The sequence below is a fragment of the Rattus rattus genome, chromosome 5, assembly GCF_011064425.1.
Source record: "Rattus rattus isolate New Zealand chromosome 5, Rrattus_CSIRO_v1, whole genome shotgun sequence".
Taxonomy (NCBI): domain Eukaryota; kingdom Metazoa; phylum Chordata; class Mammalia; order Rodentia; family Muridae; genus Rattus; species Rattus rattus.
In genome coordinates this window covers 82,313,828-82,330,355 of record NC_046158.1, presented here as the reverse complement: position 1 = coordinate 82,330,355, position 16,528 = coordinate 82,313,828, and the positions used below count along the sequence as shown (strand labels likewise).

At 47.0% G+C, this 16,528-nt stretch overlaps 1 protein-coding gene across 1 annotated transcript in view; it reads left to right on the top strand.

Annotated features, from left to right (window-relative positions):
* Positions 1-5,994: 5,994 nt before the first annotated feature.
* The window catches only part of LOC116901695 (UPF0606 protein KIAA1549L-like), a 242,887-nt gene continuing 232,353 nt past the window's right edge, over positions 5,995-16,528 (top strand). Inside the window, exon 1 of the mRNA XM_032903824.1 lies at positions 5,995-6,934. Coding sequence (XP_032759715.1) covers positions 6,694-6,934 — 241 coding nt within the window. The 5' untranslated portion in view covers positions 5,995-6,693. The remainder of the gene's footprint in view (positions 6,935-16,528) is intronic.

Genomic DNA, 16,528 nt, shown 5'->3' with positions numbered 1-16,528 from the left:
GTACTTTAAAATAAAAATTTAAGTACAAATTCTGTTCCCCTTTTATGTGCTCAAGGAAGAATAATGTGACAACATCTAAGATTTATTGAGCCTCTTGTGTCAGGTGTCCAGCTTTTGTTCTAGAACAGCTTCATTAAGACATGATTTATGAGGCTGGGGGTGCAGCTCAAGGTAAGCCCTCAGACGGCGTCTGTCGAGGCCCTGGGCTCAATCTCCACTGTATCTCTAGTGGGGTTAATATGACATATATTTTAATATACTTACAGAATGATGTAACCTGCACCACAGTCTAGTTTCAGAATATTTCTATCACCCTAGAAAGAAACTTTGTGCTGTATTGCTACTTAGCATTTTTAATCTTAGATTTAAAAAAAATCCAAGAATTTTTAATTCTTGCAAGGAATTTACTTTTGGTATCTTTGGGCTTGTCTATTCATAGAAATGGAATCATGGGCTACGTAGCCTCCGTAATTGGCTTCTTTCATTTGGCGCCATATCCCCGGGGTTCCTCGGTGTGGTAGCACATAACAGTATTCCCTGTTCTTCCTTACTGGGGAAGAATATTCTGCGGTACCAAACTTATTTATCTTTTCACCAATGATATATTCGAAGGCTGGTTTCACTTTGGATATAATGGAGCTATAAATATCTAAATGGAAACACTTGTTAGGGCATGGGTAGAAACCTTAACATCTTTGGTAGACCCTTGGCCATTTTGGGTGAGGCCTTAAAGGAGTACGGAAGTTATGGGATGGGATTATAGGATAAGAGTTAGGGGATGATGGAGTCAAGACTTGACGCTAGTTGTAAATCACTAACATTTCCCACCAACAGTCCCTACCCCACAGAACTTGACAAAAAAAATAATAAAATTAAAAAAAAACAGGGAGCTAGAGATTAGCTAGCCTGACAGTGTCAATGGAGAGAAGAAGCTGACCATGTCCTTACTCTGACTAGAGAATCCCAGAGGCATCAGAAATATCAAGACAAGATGGGCCTTGATGGCCTAAAGGAAAGAATATGCTGCCTCCTCCCACTATAGGACTTAGAGGATAATTAGCTAGAATCTGGGGAGCGAAAACGTTGTCAACCGGAATTTTAATTCAAGTCAGCAAACATTAATTTGCTAAGCTTGGGGGAGGGGAGGTCAGTGAGAATTTATTTAACCAAGATGGCCTCCTCTGGCCTTACCCTCCCTCAGTAATTCTACACAGTAGGCGGGGCCGGGCGGGGCGGGTCGGGGCGGGGCATGATCCTCTTTGCTTGGCTTTCTCCCATAGCTGCCCACTGCCCTCCAGCATTGCTAACTCAACTGTTTCTTTCACCCTCCCAGGCAGTTCTTTCTACAAGGTGCTCACAGGCTACATCAGGCACTTTTCTCAGAGTCAGGACAGTGAGGTGTAGGAAGGGCTCCGGAAGGCACTTTTCCAGTTATATCTAGTTATATCAGGGGTATTAGAAGCCAGAGAAACCACATTTAAATTTTATTTAAAGTTTCTCCCATTAATGGAGGAAGCAGACAACTAGGCCTTGTGGTGGCTGGGTCTTGGTCTCATGGTCTCTGTAGAAACTGTCATATTAAAAAGACATCCTGGGTTGGGGATTTAGCTCAGTGGTAGAGCGCTTGCCTAGGAAGCGCAAGGCCCTGGGTTTGGTCCCCAGCTCCGAAAAAAAGAACCAAAAAAAAAAAAAAAGACATCCTTTCCATTTTAAACTAAGACTTTATATTTTACTTCTATTTTATGCATGTGGATACTTTCCTGCATGAATGTGTGGGTACAACGTGTATGCTGCATTTCTCTGGGGACCAGAGGACAGCATCAGATCCCCTGGAACTGGAGTTACAGACGGTTGTAAGCTGCTAGTGTGGGTGCTGGGAACCAAACCCAGGTCCTCTGCAAGAGCAGCAAGAGCAGCAAGTGCTCTTAACTACTGGTTCATCTCTCTAGCCCTCCTTTCATTTCTTAAAAACAAGGACTCTCTGAGTTATTCGAAATATATCCTAAAGGGCACCACAGTTTATAAGGAGAGATTTTAGTTCACCATTACAGGGCAAATCCCTTGCTCACCTCTCCACCCTTCTCTCTGGCACTCTGCTCCTTCCTCATCACCTCCCAGCATCCTCTACCCACTAAGAGGAGCGTTGTGGTGATGTGGGGTGGGGTTACAGTCTGCCCCCATCAGGGTCGAGTTCAGTGAGGGAGGAGGCAAGGCCTAGCTCACTGCAGACACTAGAATTTAGAACTCAGTTGGCTGCAGAAAGAATGAAAGGAAGAAAGAAAGAAAGAAAGAAAGAAAGAAAGGAAGGAAAAAGAAAGAAAGAAAGAAAAAAGAAAAAAAAGAAAGGAAGGAAGGAGAAAGAAGGTAGGAAGAAGAAAGGAGGAGGGAAGGAAGGAAGGAAGGAAGAAGGAGGAAAGGAAGAAGGAGAATGGAAAATGCTGGTGTGAAATAATTTGGGAGCATCAGCTGCATGTTGCAAAATGGGCCAGGGACGGGGTTGGGGAAGCTCAGTGGTTAGAGCGCTTTGGGAAGGCATAAAGGCCCTGGGCGATCCCCCAACCCAAAAAAAAAAAAAAAAAAAAAAAAAAAGAGGCCAGGGAGACGTGTGCCCCAGAATAATGGCAGAATATTCAGCCCAGGGATTGAAATCACTCCTGAGAGATGGGCTCCTCTGCCCACTTAATGAAAAGATTCTTGAAATGACACCTGCCCCTCTAAACAATAAACAACCCGAAGGAAGTCCCAAAGCCTCAAGTTAGAATATTAAAATAAATACAAGAGTTTATGGTTTAAGAGGGCTGTGATTATCATATAATATATAATAAGATTGATTGAGCACTTACTGTGTGTCAAGTGTACGTCTAAATGATTGACATGTATCAGCTCAGTCCTTAAAACAGTCCCATGTGGGAGTTACTTGGATCACTTCGGCTTGATAAGTGGGCTTTACAGAGACATGATTTCCCTTAGTCACTAGCTAGGAGAGGGCAGATGTTAAATGTTAAATACACAAGAGTTGGTTTGTCTACTAACCAAACAATGACTCGTCTGTCAGAAATGCCATGCTAACTCATATCTATACATCGTGCACCCCGGAACGGAGGCAGGAGAATTGCTACCAGTTGAGGCCACCCTAGGTTGTCTGACACAGTGTATTCCAAGTCAGCCTGGGCTATGCTAAGACCTTGTCTCATCGAACCCACTCCCCTGTAAGTGTCATGGCATTTTTGCTTCTCCAGAATCAGGCCTCTCCCTTACTGACTAAGGTCTGGAGCCCAGCACCTCAGGCTCTTGGCATCTGCTCCACTGCGGTTGCCCTGCCCCGAAGCAGGGTATTCCCTTCCTTAAGGCTCCAAAAGGCATCTCCGCACTAGATACCTTCCTTTTCCCACCATGATGCTACAACCTTTATGACTTTCTATCTGGTCCATTCGCTGCGCCTGAAAAACTTCTACTTTAGGTGTTCTTACGTCTTTTTCCTATTGCAGGCAGACATAGCCCTGTTTCCATGGGGGCATGGGTGATCTGCTCATATCTCTGTTCCCATGGGATGGGTGATACTCACAGACCTTTATCACATGCTTACCGTGTTCTAAAGTGGTCACTGTGCACCTGCTTTGCTTAGTGGACTTCGAGCTTCTTGAGGGATATGATAGTATCTGGTCTCAGGTCTGACCTGTCGGAGGACAGAGCCTTTCAACCTAACAGCCAGAGACTGAAAAGCAATCTGTGTCATGTCTAAGTCTGGCGAGAATGAGCAAGGGGAGAGTCCCATTTACGAGGCAGAGTGAGTGTCTCCACCCGCTGGCAGGAGCTCTGCTTCCTCCTTTAACTGTCATGGAGAATGTGGTGTTGGCCGAGTCTTGTCTCTTGTTTTATATGCTGCCCTCTCTCCATTCGGAACTTTTATTTCTTCTGCCTCTTTTGTCTTAATCCAACCTGACTCACAGCTGGCTGCAGCTGTGCCTAGAAAGGTTGGAGCTCTCCCTTTCTCTGTGTCCTTAGCTCCTCTGAGAGCCATGTAGATTGGTGAGTCACCTTCCCTTTCTTCCCTTCTTCCCTTCTTTAAGGAAAAGCCCAGATGTATCCAGAACCTTCCACGAATAGGCCCGAATGCCCCTTCCTTCTTCTGTCCTATTTCTCCGTGTATTGTTGTTGAATGAAACATGTTGTGTATGCCCAAGCCCTGCTTTCCTGCCTCCTCCTCATCCCTGCTGGGCACACTTGATCTCTGTATCTGTCTGCCAGACCTTGCCTAGATGTTGGGCCACCATCCCTGTCCCCACTTCCTCCCCAGGAATCAACACTTGCTATTCCTCCCCCGCCCCAACCTTCTCAAGACAAGGTTTCTCTGTGTAGCCTTGGCTGTCCTGGAACTCATTCTGTAGACCAGGCTGGCCTCAAATTCAGGGATCTGCTTGTCTCTGCTTCCTGAGTGCTGGGATTAAAGCTGTGCGCAACCACTGCCCGGACTTGTAGGTTCCTTAAAACAATCCCAAACAGTACAGTACATTTAACCAGAGAGCAAGGGCGATCACAAGCCCAGCAGGAAAGGACGAGTACCCCCATTCAAATGCTTTGGGGCCAGAAGTGCTGCACATTTCAGAGTTCTCTGGATCTGGGGTATTTGTGTATTCATTGGTTGAATATGTCTGATCTGAAAATTTGAAGTCATTTAGTGCTCATGTCCCCAAGTCTTAATTATTACCTCATTCATTCAGTATGTGGAGATAAAGATCAAGGGACAACTCTCAGGAGTTGTTTTTCTCTTACCATGTAGGTGGGTCCCAGGGATCAAACTTAGGTTATCAGTCAGGCTTGGTGGCAGGTGGCTTTGCTCCATGGACCATCCTACCAGCCCTGGGACTTTTTTTTTTTTTTTTTTTGGGTGCTGATGTGCAGAAAAGTTTTTCATTTTTTTGAGCATTTCTGATTTTAAGAACCCGCACTACTGCATTTCAACAAATCCGAAATGCATGATAGGACATACCTGCTGTCTGAAGTTAGTGTGTAAAATATATCTTCTGCAAACGTGGTCTTACTGCTATCCTGGGGACACAGGTGAGGGAGAGTAAACTCTTCTCCAGAACCAAGGTCTGTCTCTCCGTCTCTGTCTCTGTCTCTGTCTCTGTCTCTCTGTCTCTCTGTCTCTCTGTCTCTGTGTGTGTGTGTGTGTGTGTGTGTGTGTGTGTGAGAGAGAGAGAGAGAGAGAGAGAGAGAGAGAGAGAGAGAAGAGAGAGAAGAGTGGGAGGGCTGTATTCCATTTCTCAGCATCCTCCAGTTTGCTGTGCCTGGAACACACCAGTCAGGCCAGCCCAGCCCCAGGGTTTCACCCTTATGGATCTCTTTAGATTGTTCCTCCAGCCTGCCTTGTCCCTTGACCTCCTTCTGGTCCTCTCCCGAATGTCACCTTCTCAGCGAAGCCTCTTTTCATCCTGTTTACTGCTGCTGCAATACCTCCATCCCCACTTTCCAGCATTTTACCTTACGTTTTCTCTGAGACTTTCTTTTTGCATTGTCTGATAGTCACCTCACTGCTTATATGCCTACTGCCTGACATGGTAGCTGGCAAGCCATGGATGCTGGATGCTGGGCAAATAACTTACTGACTGAAGGGAGTTCGAAGCACCTACGAACTAGGTAGCGTGCTGGAGGGTACAGATGCAGAACAAGGGTAAGAGCAGAAGGGCAATTCAGCTGACTCTGCCCTTTCATTCCACTACGGGTGGACTGAAGAGTCGGCTCTCCTATTTGGGCAAGACTTTTTGGAAATACCTGTAGTTGTCCCAAAGCTCAGTGCACTGCCTTTCTCATAGTACGGCTGTAACAACTGTTTACAATGTGTTTTATTTACTCCAGCGTTTCATTGCAAGCAGGCCACGCAGCATGCATTCTTTGGGGGTAAATCTGGCCGGCAGGTGTCTGCCAGTCCCTGAGTAGTAGTGAACAATCTGCACAAGGCTCTGCGCTCATCCTCAGAGATGCAGACCTAGCTTCCTCAGCACATTGACCCTGATATTGCCTAGTCCCTTCTCTGGTCAGAAGACTATTTCCCCGACCTTTCCTTTCTGAGATCTGGGAACCCTGGGCGGAGGGAAGTTTCCCTCAACGAGGACCTCGCTGGCGCAGGGCAGGGTTCAGGCCTGCGCGCGGGAGTGTGGGGCGCGCGGTGGTTTCGCGCGGGGATGCGCGCGCGCGCGCCTGCCTCGCCTCCCTCGCCCGCTCCGGTGCTACGTGCTTTCTTTGTCAATGAGGCGCCGCTCTGAGCTGCAGTAGCATTCGCGGCTGGAGCTGGAGTCCAGCGATCCAGTGAACCGACAGGGACAGAGACCCGGGCACAGGGGCGGCGGCGGGCGGCACGCTGCACGAGCCAGGTCCGCGGGTCCCCACGTCTCGTAGCCTCGCGCTCGAGGTGCAGCATCCGGCCCCGGGGAGGGGACCAGGGCGCCGCCCGTCCCACCCTCGCCATACCGTGGGAACCCTCATGCAACCCCGGTACCCGCGCGCCTGAAACCCCGGCTCCGTTGAGCCCTCCTCCGACCGAGGCAGGACGAGCGAGCAGCTCGCACCTCCTGCCTCCCTCCGACTCCCGGGCCATGGCCGGAGATGCCCGGTGAGGAACGGTGCGCGGAGGGCTGGGCTCCCCGGCGCGGCGTGGAAAGAGGCAGCGGCCTGGATGTATGAACAGTCCCTATGGCTCTGCAGGAGGCGAAGCCCCAGGGCCCGAGCAAAGCTGGGCCGGCGGCGCGGGAGCCCAGGGATCGGCCCCGGGAGCAAGGGCTCTGCGGGGCGGGCGGGATCGCCGCGCGCTGCCAGGGCGTGAAGAGCTCCGGGGCCCGCGGCTCGGAGGATGTGCTGCCGCTGCCGCTGCGGCCGCTGCTGCTGGGACTCTTGCTGCTGGCTGCCCTCTCCGGGAACTGCCGGGCCGACTCGGGTAAGCGCTTGGCAGCGGTTCTGCGCCCGCGGCGGGGTCTGGAGCAGCTTAACCGTGTGGTGGTGGGTGGTGGGTGGTGGGCTCTTTGCAGCACCGCTGGGCTTTTCTCTGCCCTTAGTAGTTGCAACAGCCGGCGAACTGTCAGAAATCTGTCTCTGGGAAGGCAACGTGGGCGGTGAAGAAAGAAGCATGTTCTTATCCTTTTTTTTTTCTGGACAAGTTGTAAATGCTTCCTGGTGGTCCCACGACCACGCTTCATTTAGCTAGACACGGCGTAGTTAGGATAGCATAAAAGGGACCTAGTGGGACGTGTTGGGATCTTTTGGGCTTCCCGTTGCTTGTACTCACTTTGTCTTAACTGCAAGGAATGACCTGAGAGTTTGAAGCAATTTCCGTGTCGAAATAGCGTTTCCCCCTTTGCTCATAACAGCCCCCCCTTTCCTTTTGGGAATGAGGTACTTAAAATAACTGATTGCATTTTGCAAAAGGTTCAGGTATTGATCAAGTGTCCACCTATTCTTTGCAAGAGGCTTGTTGAAGAACAGTCGCACTTGGTGCTCAGATTACCAACGACCCTTCAGAAACAGAGCCCTGTACATCCGCGGACAATTTAGTGGATCTGCTGTAACTATTTGGGCGGAATTATTTTACCGAAGTGCTTTGAAACTTACACTGCGCGGTCAGCCATGGTCTTGGAAATAAGAATCGTTGCTATGACTCCCGTAAAGGGCAAGCTTCTGTGTTCGTGGTGGAATTCTAGGCTCTAGATACATTCAGCTTATCAAACACATTTTAGGTAACTGCTCTCTGTAGTGTTGCAGCTTTGAGTGAGAACCAAGGAGAACCGCCCCTCACCCGCACCCCCACGTGCCCAGGTGTGCCCTCTCTCCCTATCAGATTGAAGGTCCCAGTGTTGAAGGAGCTCCTACCAGTTTTGAGTTGAGTGTTCTGGTTGGCTATATCTGCATAACTGTTTAATTTTCCTTTGATTCACTTAACAGTCGCTGATGAGAGGGGTCTGGGTGTCAAGGAATTTCTGTTGTGATTCTTCCTAGTAGTTCCAAAGTTCAGTAGCTGACCTCCTAGGGACTCCAGTTCCCTGCTTTATGTATGTGGCACAATGCTGAGAGGGAAGTCATGAGGAAGTCCCTTGGTAACCACGGGCTCAGAATCACAGAGGTTTTCGTTAATACGCGTCCAATTCTTGATAGTTCTGTAAACCATTTGAGAGCTCTCCCCCCTTGGATGCTGCTCCTTTGAGTGCAGAGTCTGAAAACTGTTCAGCCATCTGTGACATGTGAAATTTAGCCTCCCTGTATTGCCCCATTCAGCCCCACCTCAGCCGATTTTCTTTGACGGTGTTGGGGATTTCTGATCTCCCTTCCAGCCTCTGTATTTGGCTCCTTCTCAGTCTCGGAGTCTTTGCTTGGCTCATCGTCCAGTCAGCTAGAACCTTCCCTAGGGGACGTCACCTTCATCTTTTGGTCTTAGTCTGGGACACCCCTCCGACCTAAGCCTGGATAGACAATCAGAATGAAAGTGAATGCCATTGAGGTAGTTGTTCTCTGAGGCCCTTTATTTCTTCCCTTCTCGTTAGAGTTGGTTTCGCTGTGCTTTTGGGGTACCTTCTCTACTGTTACCCTTGATGCTCAGTTTTCCATGGGCAAGACCACCTGTGGCTCCACTGTCTGCCTCTGAGCTTTGCAGCATCCTGTGGCTTTACCGCAGATTCCATTCTCATGACTGGCTTATGGATGGCAGAGCAAACACTGGGCATCCAGTCTGACCTTATCACTTCTTTCATATGTTCTCTGATTTCAGCTTCTTCAGAGCCTAGGAGAGGCCTGGGTCTCATACAGGACATCTGGAGAAGTTGGTGGGAGAAAGCACTGTCAGGAGGGAAATGGGAGGGCGGGGGGACTCTTTCTGGGGACATTAGACTGTCCACCAGCCACCTTGTCTGGAGCTTGCTCTGATGAGCAGCTGCAGCTCTGTGCTGTTGTCTGCAGCGTGTGTCTGATGCAGAGTTATCTGAGAGGCAGAACCAGTGACCTGGCACATTCTGCTTGAAGTCCTGGCGGCCTCTAAGCCTGTCATTTGCATGAATATGCTCCTCGCTTTTAACAAGGCTAAATCAAACATCTGCCCTCCCTGGGAAAATGGACAGAAATGGGTTTGTTTCTAGAAAAGACTGCACGAATTCCTAGCACCTTGGTTGCTGGCCCTTGCAGTGTGTTCTAAGCTGGTTCTGCCACCATGCTCCTTGTCCCTTTGCCTGAATCCCACATAGAGGGAAGTCTGCGGTCACCCTTAGTGCTCTCTTGAAGGCACCCTCTCCTGATTCTGTCCCTTGGAAGCCCTGCTCACAGGCTTCTGTCACTTCTGCTCTAGGAAAGAAGTTTCTGAAGGGCAATTCATTCTCTTCTGCCATCTGGGTTCCAGGCAACAATGTAGAGTGCAAATCTATCATCCTACCTCTCCTAACTACCTCCCAATCAGTTCACGCCTGCAAACGTTTAATGTGTCAGCCGTGTGCAGGCACAGCGTTCATCCCATTGCGGGCCTCTGCTCAATGTGACCTTGGCTTCAGTGACCCTCGTTTCTCTCTCCCATGTGAAATGGTAATAAAAGCTCTACCGTTACTGGGTGGGTGCACTCATTAGGTGACTGCGGCAAAGTATAAAACAGGGTTTGACATGGTGCTGTTCACAGACTGCCTCTGCTCTCACAAAAATGGCAGGAATTGCCTGCATATTTGTTTTGCCAGACTGGGTGCTGGGGTGGGAGGGTATGGAATTGAATATGGAGCCACCATTTTGCAGAAGTCTCTCCTGAGGAGGGACTTGAACTCTGCTACTATGTGAGCAGAGCTAGTAAAGTCAGACTGCAGTTCATTTTAAGGAGGGTTGGGGGTGGGACTCTGAGGGTGGGAAGGTTGTCAGGGTTGATGGTGGTGTTCCAATCAAGGAAAAGTAAAGGATTCTTTGTACCTAGAACACAGGGTAGAGGAGGACCCAGCACCCGCTTTGCTCTGAGGCTCTCCTGCACTCTCCTCCCAGGGTGACTTCTGCAGCCGCTGTACTCATTCTCCACCAGCCGGGCTCCTGCAGTGATGCCCAGGATGGACTATGAACCTAGTAACAACTCAGTTTCTTCCCTTCTTTCCCTTCAACTTGGTGGATTCTGTTAGATTATTTCATCTAAGTAACTCACAGTAATTTGTGAGTGGCTGCTTTATGTGAAGAAGGGTCTGCTGATGTCAGGACTTCTCCAGTGTAGTCTACCACAAAGGGAGATAACTTTACCTCGCATGTCTTCTTTGCCCTTCCCCGGCCTCCTTGTACACACCACCAAGTCAGAGCCCCACTGCACAGATTCTGCATTCTGTTCATGCGTGCACTCATGCATTCATCTTCCCCTTCACTTCATTCAGTCATTCAGTCTGTGTTTTGATACCTCAGTACCCTGGGGCTATAGTAACGAATCCAAACAAGGTCCCATTTTTATGCTATTTGAAAGTAGTCCAGTGCGTTCTGAGGTTTACTGAGGACAGGAATCACTTTAAAATTCTGTTAAAATTCAGGCTGTGATTCAGTTGGTCTGGGACAGTCCGAGATCATGTTGATGACTGTGGTCTACAGACCCCTTCTTGAGTAGCAAGTCATAATAAGTATGGTGAGTTCTGTGGAGGGAATAAGGCAGGGTGGGGGGGGTGGCAGCTTTATACCCACGCTTATTGTACTGGACGGTGAGGGAAGGGGGGATGAGATGACAGGGGGCAGAGGCTGCAGTAGCGATGGGAGGTCCTGGTCGGGGGGCATACATGGGAGGCTTGAGGGAGCTGGCAGGGAGGACAGTGCAGAACTGAGGGACCTGAGGAAACAGTGAGAAGTGAGGCTGAGGGAGCCATGCTGAGGATGAAGACGATGTGACAGTGGAAACAGGAAAGGGCTGCAGAGTGGAAGGGAGAGTGTGAACATGTTGTGAAGACAGAGCTGGCAGGATTATGTGGTGAAGTACCCGGGTGGGGGAGGAAGAGGAGGGGCAGAATGGCGTTGTCAGCTGCTGAGATATTCGGCTTAGCCACGACCACCGGCTAACGCTTGGTTTGCAGATGTTTGGTGGTCTTGAGAGCGGTAGGGACAGACACCTTCAGTGGGTTCAAAATCTCTGGTGGGCTTAAGAGAGGAAGAAGGGACATGGAGATAATTAAGATAGCGCCCTCATGCATCCATTCTTTCCTGTATCTGATACGTGGGTTTTCCATTATCCTCAGACTCCTGAGCTCTGGAATTACAGGTGTGTACGCCACCACATGGGACTCATGAAACCTTTTTCCTATAAAGTTTAGTAGCAGAGCTAGGTTCATGTAGGGTTAAGATGGGAATTTAAGGCCAGGTAGACAGGCCCATAACCTGTAATCCCAGTATGGGAGAGGCTAACACTGGAAGATCACCAGTCTGAGGCCAGCCTGTGATACACAGTGAGATTCTACATAGCTAACTAAGCAGGACCACCCCACCATGCAAATGAAAGCAAAAATGTGGATATAGTTACACACAATCACACTTTCTCATTCCTTTTAGCATTAAAGATAAGGAAAGTGTAACATTGGTGCCCACCCCACCTCAAATAGAAGTGGCCCAAACAAACCCAGTTTGTGTTTCGACTGCGTGTACCAGTTATTAGCACTCAAAGTCACTTGCAGGACAGCTCAGGCCTTCCCATTCTCCTACCCTAGCCCTTCAACAAGTAAAGGAGATCTTGGAAAGTGGAGAACTATGCTTTAATATGGACGTGGAACAGCAGTTCGCTCTCCACATCTCTCTGTAAAAATCACCGTAGACACTCGATTCTCAAGTGCAGATGACAACTGGAGAAACTCATAGCAGCTGACCTAGCCCAAGTCTTACGTCACTGGATGACGTCCTGGAAACATGCCCAGTGTGTGTACACACCCCGTTCATCTTCACCAACCTTCTCTCAACGAACAACAACTCTACTCTTCTTTAAACAAAAATGAATGGTTGGATTGACCCTAAAACATTCTCGTTGCTTGACAACATATGAGAGATGATCTCCAAACACACAGAGGGACACATTATTCAAGGTTATGGGATGGCTGCCATGGATGGTGACTCTTTGGGGATTTCAGGACCAAAGGAGCAGTCAGCACCTGGGTGTTGAGAGTTAGCATTACTGCAGCTGCAGGGAGGTGGTGTCCAGTTGCACTGTTGGACCGCATTTAGCAGGCACGTGGGGGGCATACCAGGCTCTCCCTGTGGGGGTTCAGGAGAGATCACACCAGCTTGGCCCTTGTCCTTTAAGCAGCTGGTGGGTGGAGTGGTGGGCCAGTGAAATGCCCTCATGAGTTAGGTCAGGAGGCAAGACAGACTGTCTCCCTCCTGTGAGACCTCAGAGACACCCGCGAGGGATTGGGACTGCAAAGGCCATCGTTCCGACTTCTCAATATCCTTGTTCTGCAAAGGTCACTGACTACTTCAGACTTTTGAAATGCTGCTCTGTACCAAAGGTGCACACTGAGCAGCCACAAGGTTTTGTTTTCAGAGAGGGTAGCTTAGGTTGGCCCACACTCTCCATGTAGCTCAAGACTGAACTCTAAATACTCTGAATACCCTGTACCTCCTTAGTGCTGGGATTACAGGCGCGCATCACCATGCCCTGTTTATGTGGTGCTGGAGCCAAGCCAACCCCTTCTCCAAAACCTTTCTCCTCCTCCTCCAATCAAGTCTATGAAGACAGACTTATGTCTGGTAACGTGACCCCTTTCAGATGCATTGCATGAGCTGCTCTGACAGAGTATACGTTGGATCCACACCACAGTCCAGATAGAGAACATTTCTACTATCCCCCAAGAGTTTCCTCCTGCCCAACAAGGGTAAAAACACCAGTCTATCCTTCATACCTTGGTTTTTCTAGATGGTCACATGGATGGAATCACTAACATGTGTGTCCTACCGTGTGAAGCTTCTGTCACACTCTCAAGCATCGTGCACGTCATCGCCTGCATCCTCCTACTTTTTAAAGGCGGAATAGTATCCTAGCAACACAGTTTGCTCTCCATGTTGATGGGTATTTGGGTTGTTTCCAGGTTTTGACCAAGGAGGCTTTGTTTGGACAATTTCTTCCCCTTGAGTGAATTAGGGTGGAATCCTGAGTCCAATGTTGGGTATGTGTTTAACCTTGTAAAAAGCTGTCAGTCTTTTCCAAAGAGGCTGCACAATTTTGCATTCCAGCAGCAATGTGTGAGAGTCTTAGTGTCCCCTCATCACCCCCAGGGGTACTTGGGACTGCCTGCTTCTTCCCCTTTAACAGTTGGTTAGTGTTGCCTCCTGTGGGCGTAGTTTACACTTCTCTGAGTATGAGTAATGCTATTGTTGTGTCTTTTTTCATGCTCCTCCCTCCCTGTCTGTTAAAATATTTTGTGAATTCAAACAATTGGACTGTTTGTTTTCTTATTGTTTGAATTTTCCTAGCCAGGCCTTTATCAGATATGTGCTTTGCAAATGAACTTTTTTCTTGTTTGTGGGATCCCATTTTTATCTTATTAATACTATTTTTCAAGAACAGACGTTTTAAATTGAATTAGCTTTATCAATCTTTAAATTTAAGGACTGTGACTTTGCACATGCATGCGTGTGTGTGTGTGTGTGTGTGTGTGTGTGTGTATTTCATGTTTTCAAGACTTTGGTAAACAGTACTTAAATGTTTTATTAGCATATAGAAATGTGATTCAAGATTATTAACTTTATTGGTCTGGAAAGCATGCTCAGTGGTTAACAGCACTGGCTGTTCTTGCAGAGAAACTAAGTTTAATTCTCAGCGTCCACATGGAGGCTCAGAACCACCTGTAACTCAAGTTCCAGGGTATCTGGCACCCTCTTTTGGTCTCTGTGGGAACTGTACACACATGGTGTGCAGACACATGTGCAAGCAAACATTTATACACATAAATAAATGAACTTCATTATAGAATTATTCCAAATTCACTCTAGTTTTAGTAGCATTTTGTAAAACTTTGAGGGGTTTTCTAATTGGAAAACCACTTTATCTGTGATTGAAGGCAATTTTGTTTCTTTTAAATCTGTGTGTTTTGAAATTTTTTCTTGCCTGATTACACAGACTAGAACTTCCAGCATATTGTTCAACAGGAACTGGGAGTGTGGATGTCCTTATGTTAACCCCATCTGGAGGACCACATTCAGTCTTTCCCTGTGACCTAGGATGCTGTGTATAGTTTCATTTTTGTCTTGCAGAGTCCCTTTATCTGGGTGAAGAAACTCTTTTCTTAGTTCAGTTTGCTGTGAAGTTTTACAATGGCTTTTTACTTTCTCTGTCTATATTAACATGAAGACAAAACTTTTATTTGTTTGCCATTAACAAGACAATGTAACTGAGTGTAGAAATTTGGGAGCTAAGATTTGCTTCTGGTATAAACTCCAGCTTAGTCACAATGTGAGTTCCTTCCAGGTCTAATTTTCTATATATATATATATTTTTTTTTTTCTGGGACGTCTGCAAGAGAAGTGGGTGCCTAATCACTTCTCTACCCCTTCCAGTAGTTATAAAAGGAGTGCTAGGCTCCTGAGGGATATTAATCTGTTTTTTTTTTAAACAGAATCATATTCTGTAATTAAGGCTGTCCTCAAACTCACCATGTAGCCGAGGCTGGCCTTGAACTTACAGCAATCTTTTCTAGGCTTTAGAGTACTGGAAGTCAGGCATAAACTACCATACCCAGTTGTGTTTTATTCAATAAAGATTTTGGCGTGGTTTTAGTGTAAAGGTAATGCCAGTCTTTAAAATAGGGAAGTATTTTCCTCTCTGAATTATGGAAAGGTTTGAATAGTATTGATGTTATTTCTCCCTCAAGATCTGTAGTCTTAGTCAGGCATGGTGACATATACCTTTATCCTAACACTTGGGAGGCAGACACAGGTTGATTTCTGTTAGAGGCCAGCCTGGTCTACATAGTGAGTTCCAGGCTAGCCAGAGTTACATAGTAAGACCTTACTTTAAACAAATAAAACAAACAAATAAACAAACAAACCAAAACCAAATAATAACTACAACAAAAATACAACACAACTTCCACCCCCCCAAAAGAAAAAACAACCCCCCCAAAAAACCCAAACAAACAAAAACTAACCCCAAAACATCAGTGGCTTTTCAAAGATGAAACTGAAGATCACTGAAGTCTGAGTTAAGAAATATTGGGCGCCTCTAGTGCCTGTCTCATATGACTCTGGGTGCATATCGAGTCCGCCCTCATCCTCAGGCACACCCATGGTACTATAAACATCCAGGTTCCAGGAGAAACAACTGGAGTGCTGGAAATCAAGTTGGATGAGTTCAGGAGGCCGAGGCTACAGCATGACTGCTATTCACCAACTCAGCTCTTTTTTCCCTTTCAACCCCCTAACAGTAGAAAGGAGAGGAAAAAGCATAGAGAGGAAGGGAAAGAGATCCCTGAATAAAGTCAGGGGTTGGAAAGAGGGCAATATTTCCAATGTGAGACTGTTTCCTGCTGGTTAGGGGCATAGAGTTCCTTGGGGGCAAGTTTGATCTTCACCATCAGGATATCTAATTTCTCCTTTCTTCTTCTTTGAGTACAGCTACTTAACAAACTGCAACCAACGACCCACCTCACGCCTCTCAGGGCATTAGCATTTATATACCCTCTGAAAAGTTCCCAGAATTCCAAACATCACACAGTTGTAGAGATTATCTGTAGCTGGCGAAATCACACCTCTGCTAAAGCATGAGGCAAATCACAGTCAGCTGCTGTGGACAATCTGAAGCAGCTCATATACCCCATGCCTCGAATTAAAATGAAAACATATTCTTATAGTAGTTCTGTTTTTTTTTTAAGAACCCAAAATTCCAGAATTCTCACTGCATAATTCATCTTCAGGTCTTAATTTTCTTCTCTGTGAATAAAAGCCTTATACCCATCTTTTCTCGAAGGTCCCCTTGCTGTATGTTGACAAGTACCAAGCTCAGTCATGGGAATCCCAGTCAAATATTCTCATTGTGAAAAGGGAAGAATTTTCTATATTTCTGTCTTGGTTTCAACCTGAAGTCCATATAAACTCTGGCTTAGCCTCCTCATTTTCCTCCTCCTCCTCATTATATTTTTGTTATTATTATTATTATTATTATTATTATTATTATTATTATTATTATTATTATTTGAGATGGGGCTGGAGAGATGGTTCAGCAGCTAAGAGCACTTGTGGCTCATGTAAACACCAGTGCCCAAGTAGGTCAGCTCAGTTTCCTTTAACTCTAGGGGATCTGATGCCTTCTTCTGGATTCTGTAGGCATCTACACTTATATGCACATAACCACAGAGACACATAGTTCCAAGTCAAAAAAAAGAAATCCTTTAAAATTATAGTAGTAACATTTAGTTTATTAATTTCACACCAGTCTCAAGTTTATTCAGTTGAATGTGCCTCCTGAGTACTGGGATTGAAGGTCTGTGCCATCACTTCTTGCTAAACACTGTGTTTAAACCAACTAATGCAGATATGCAAATGAACCCGGATAGCTGGGCTGGCGAAGGCCAAG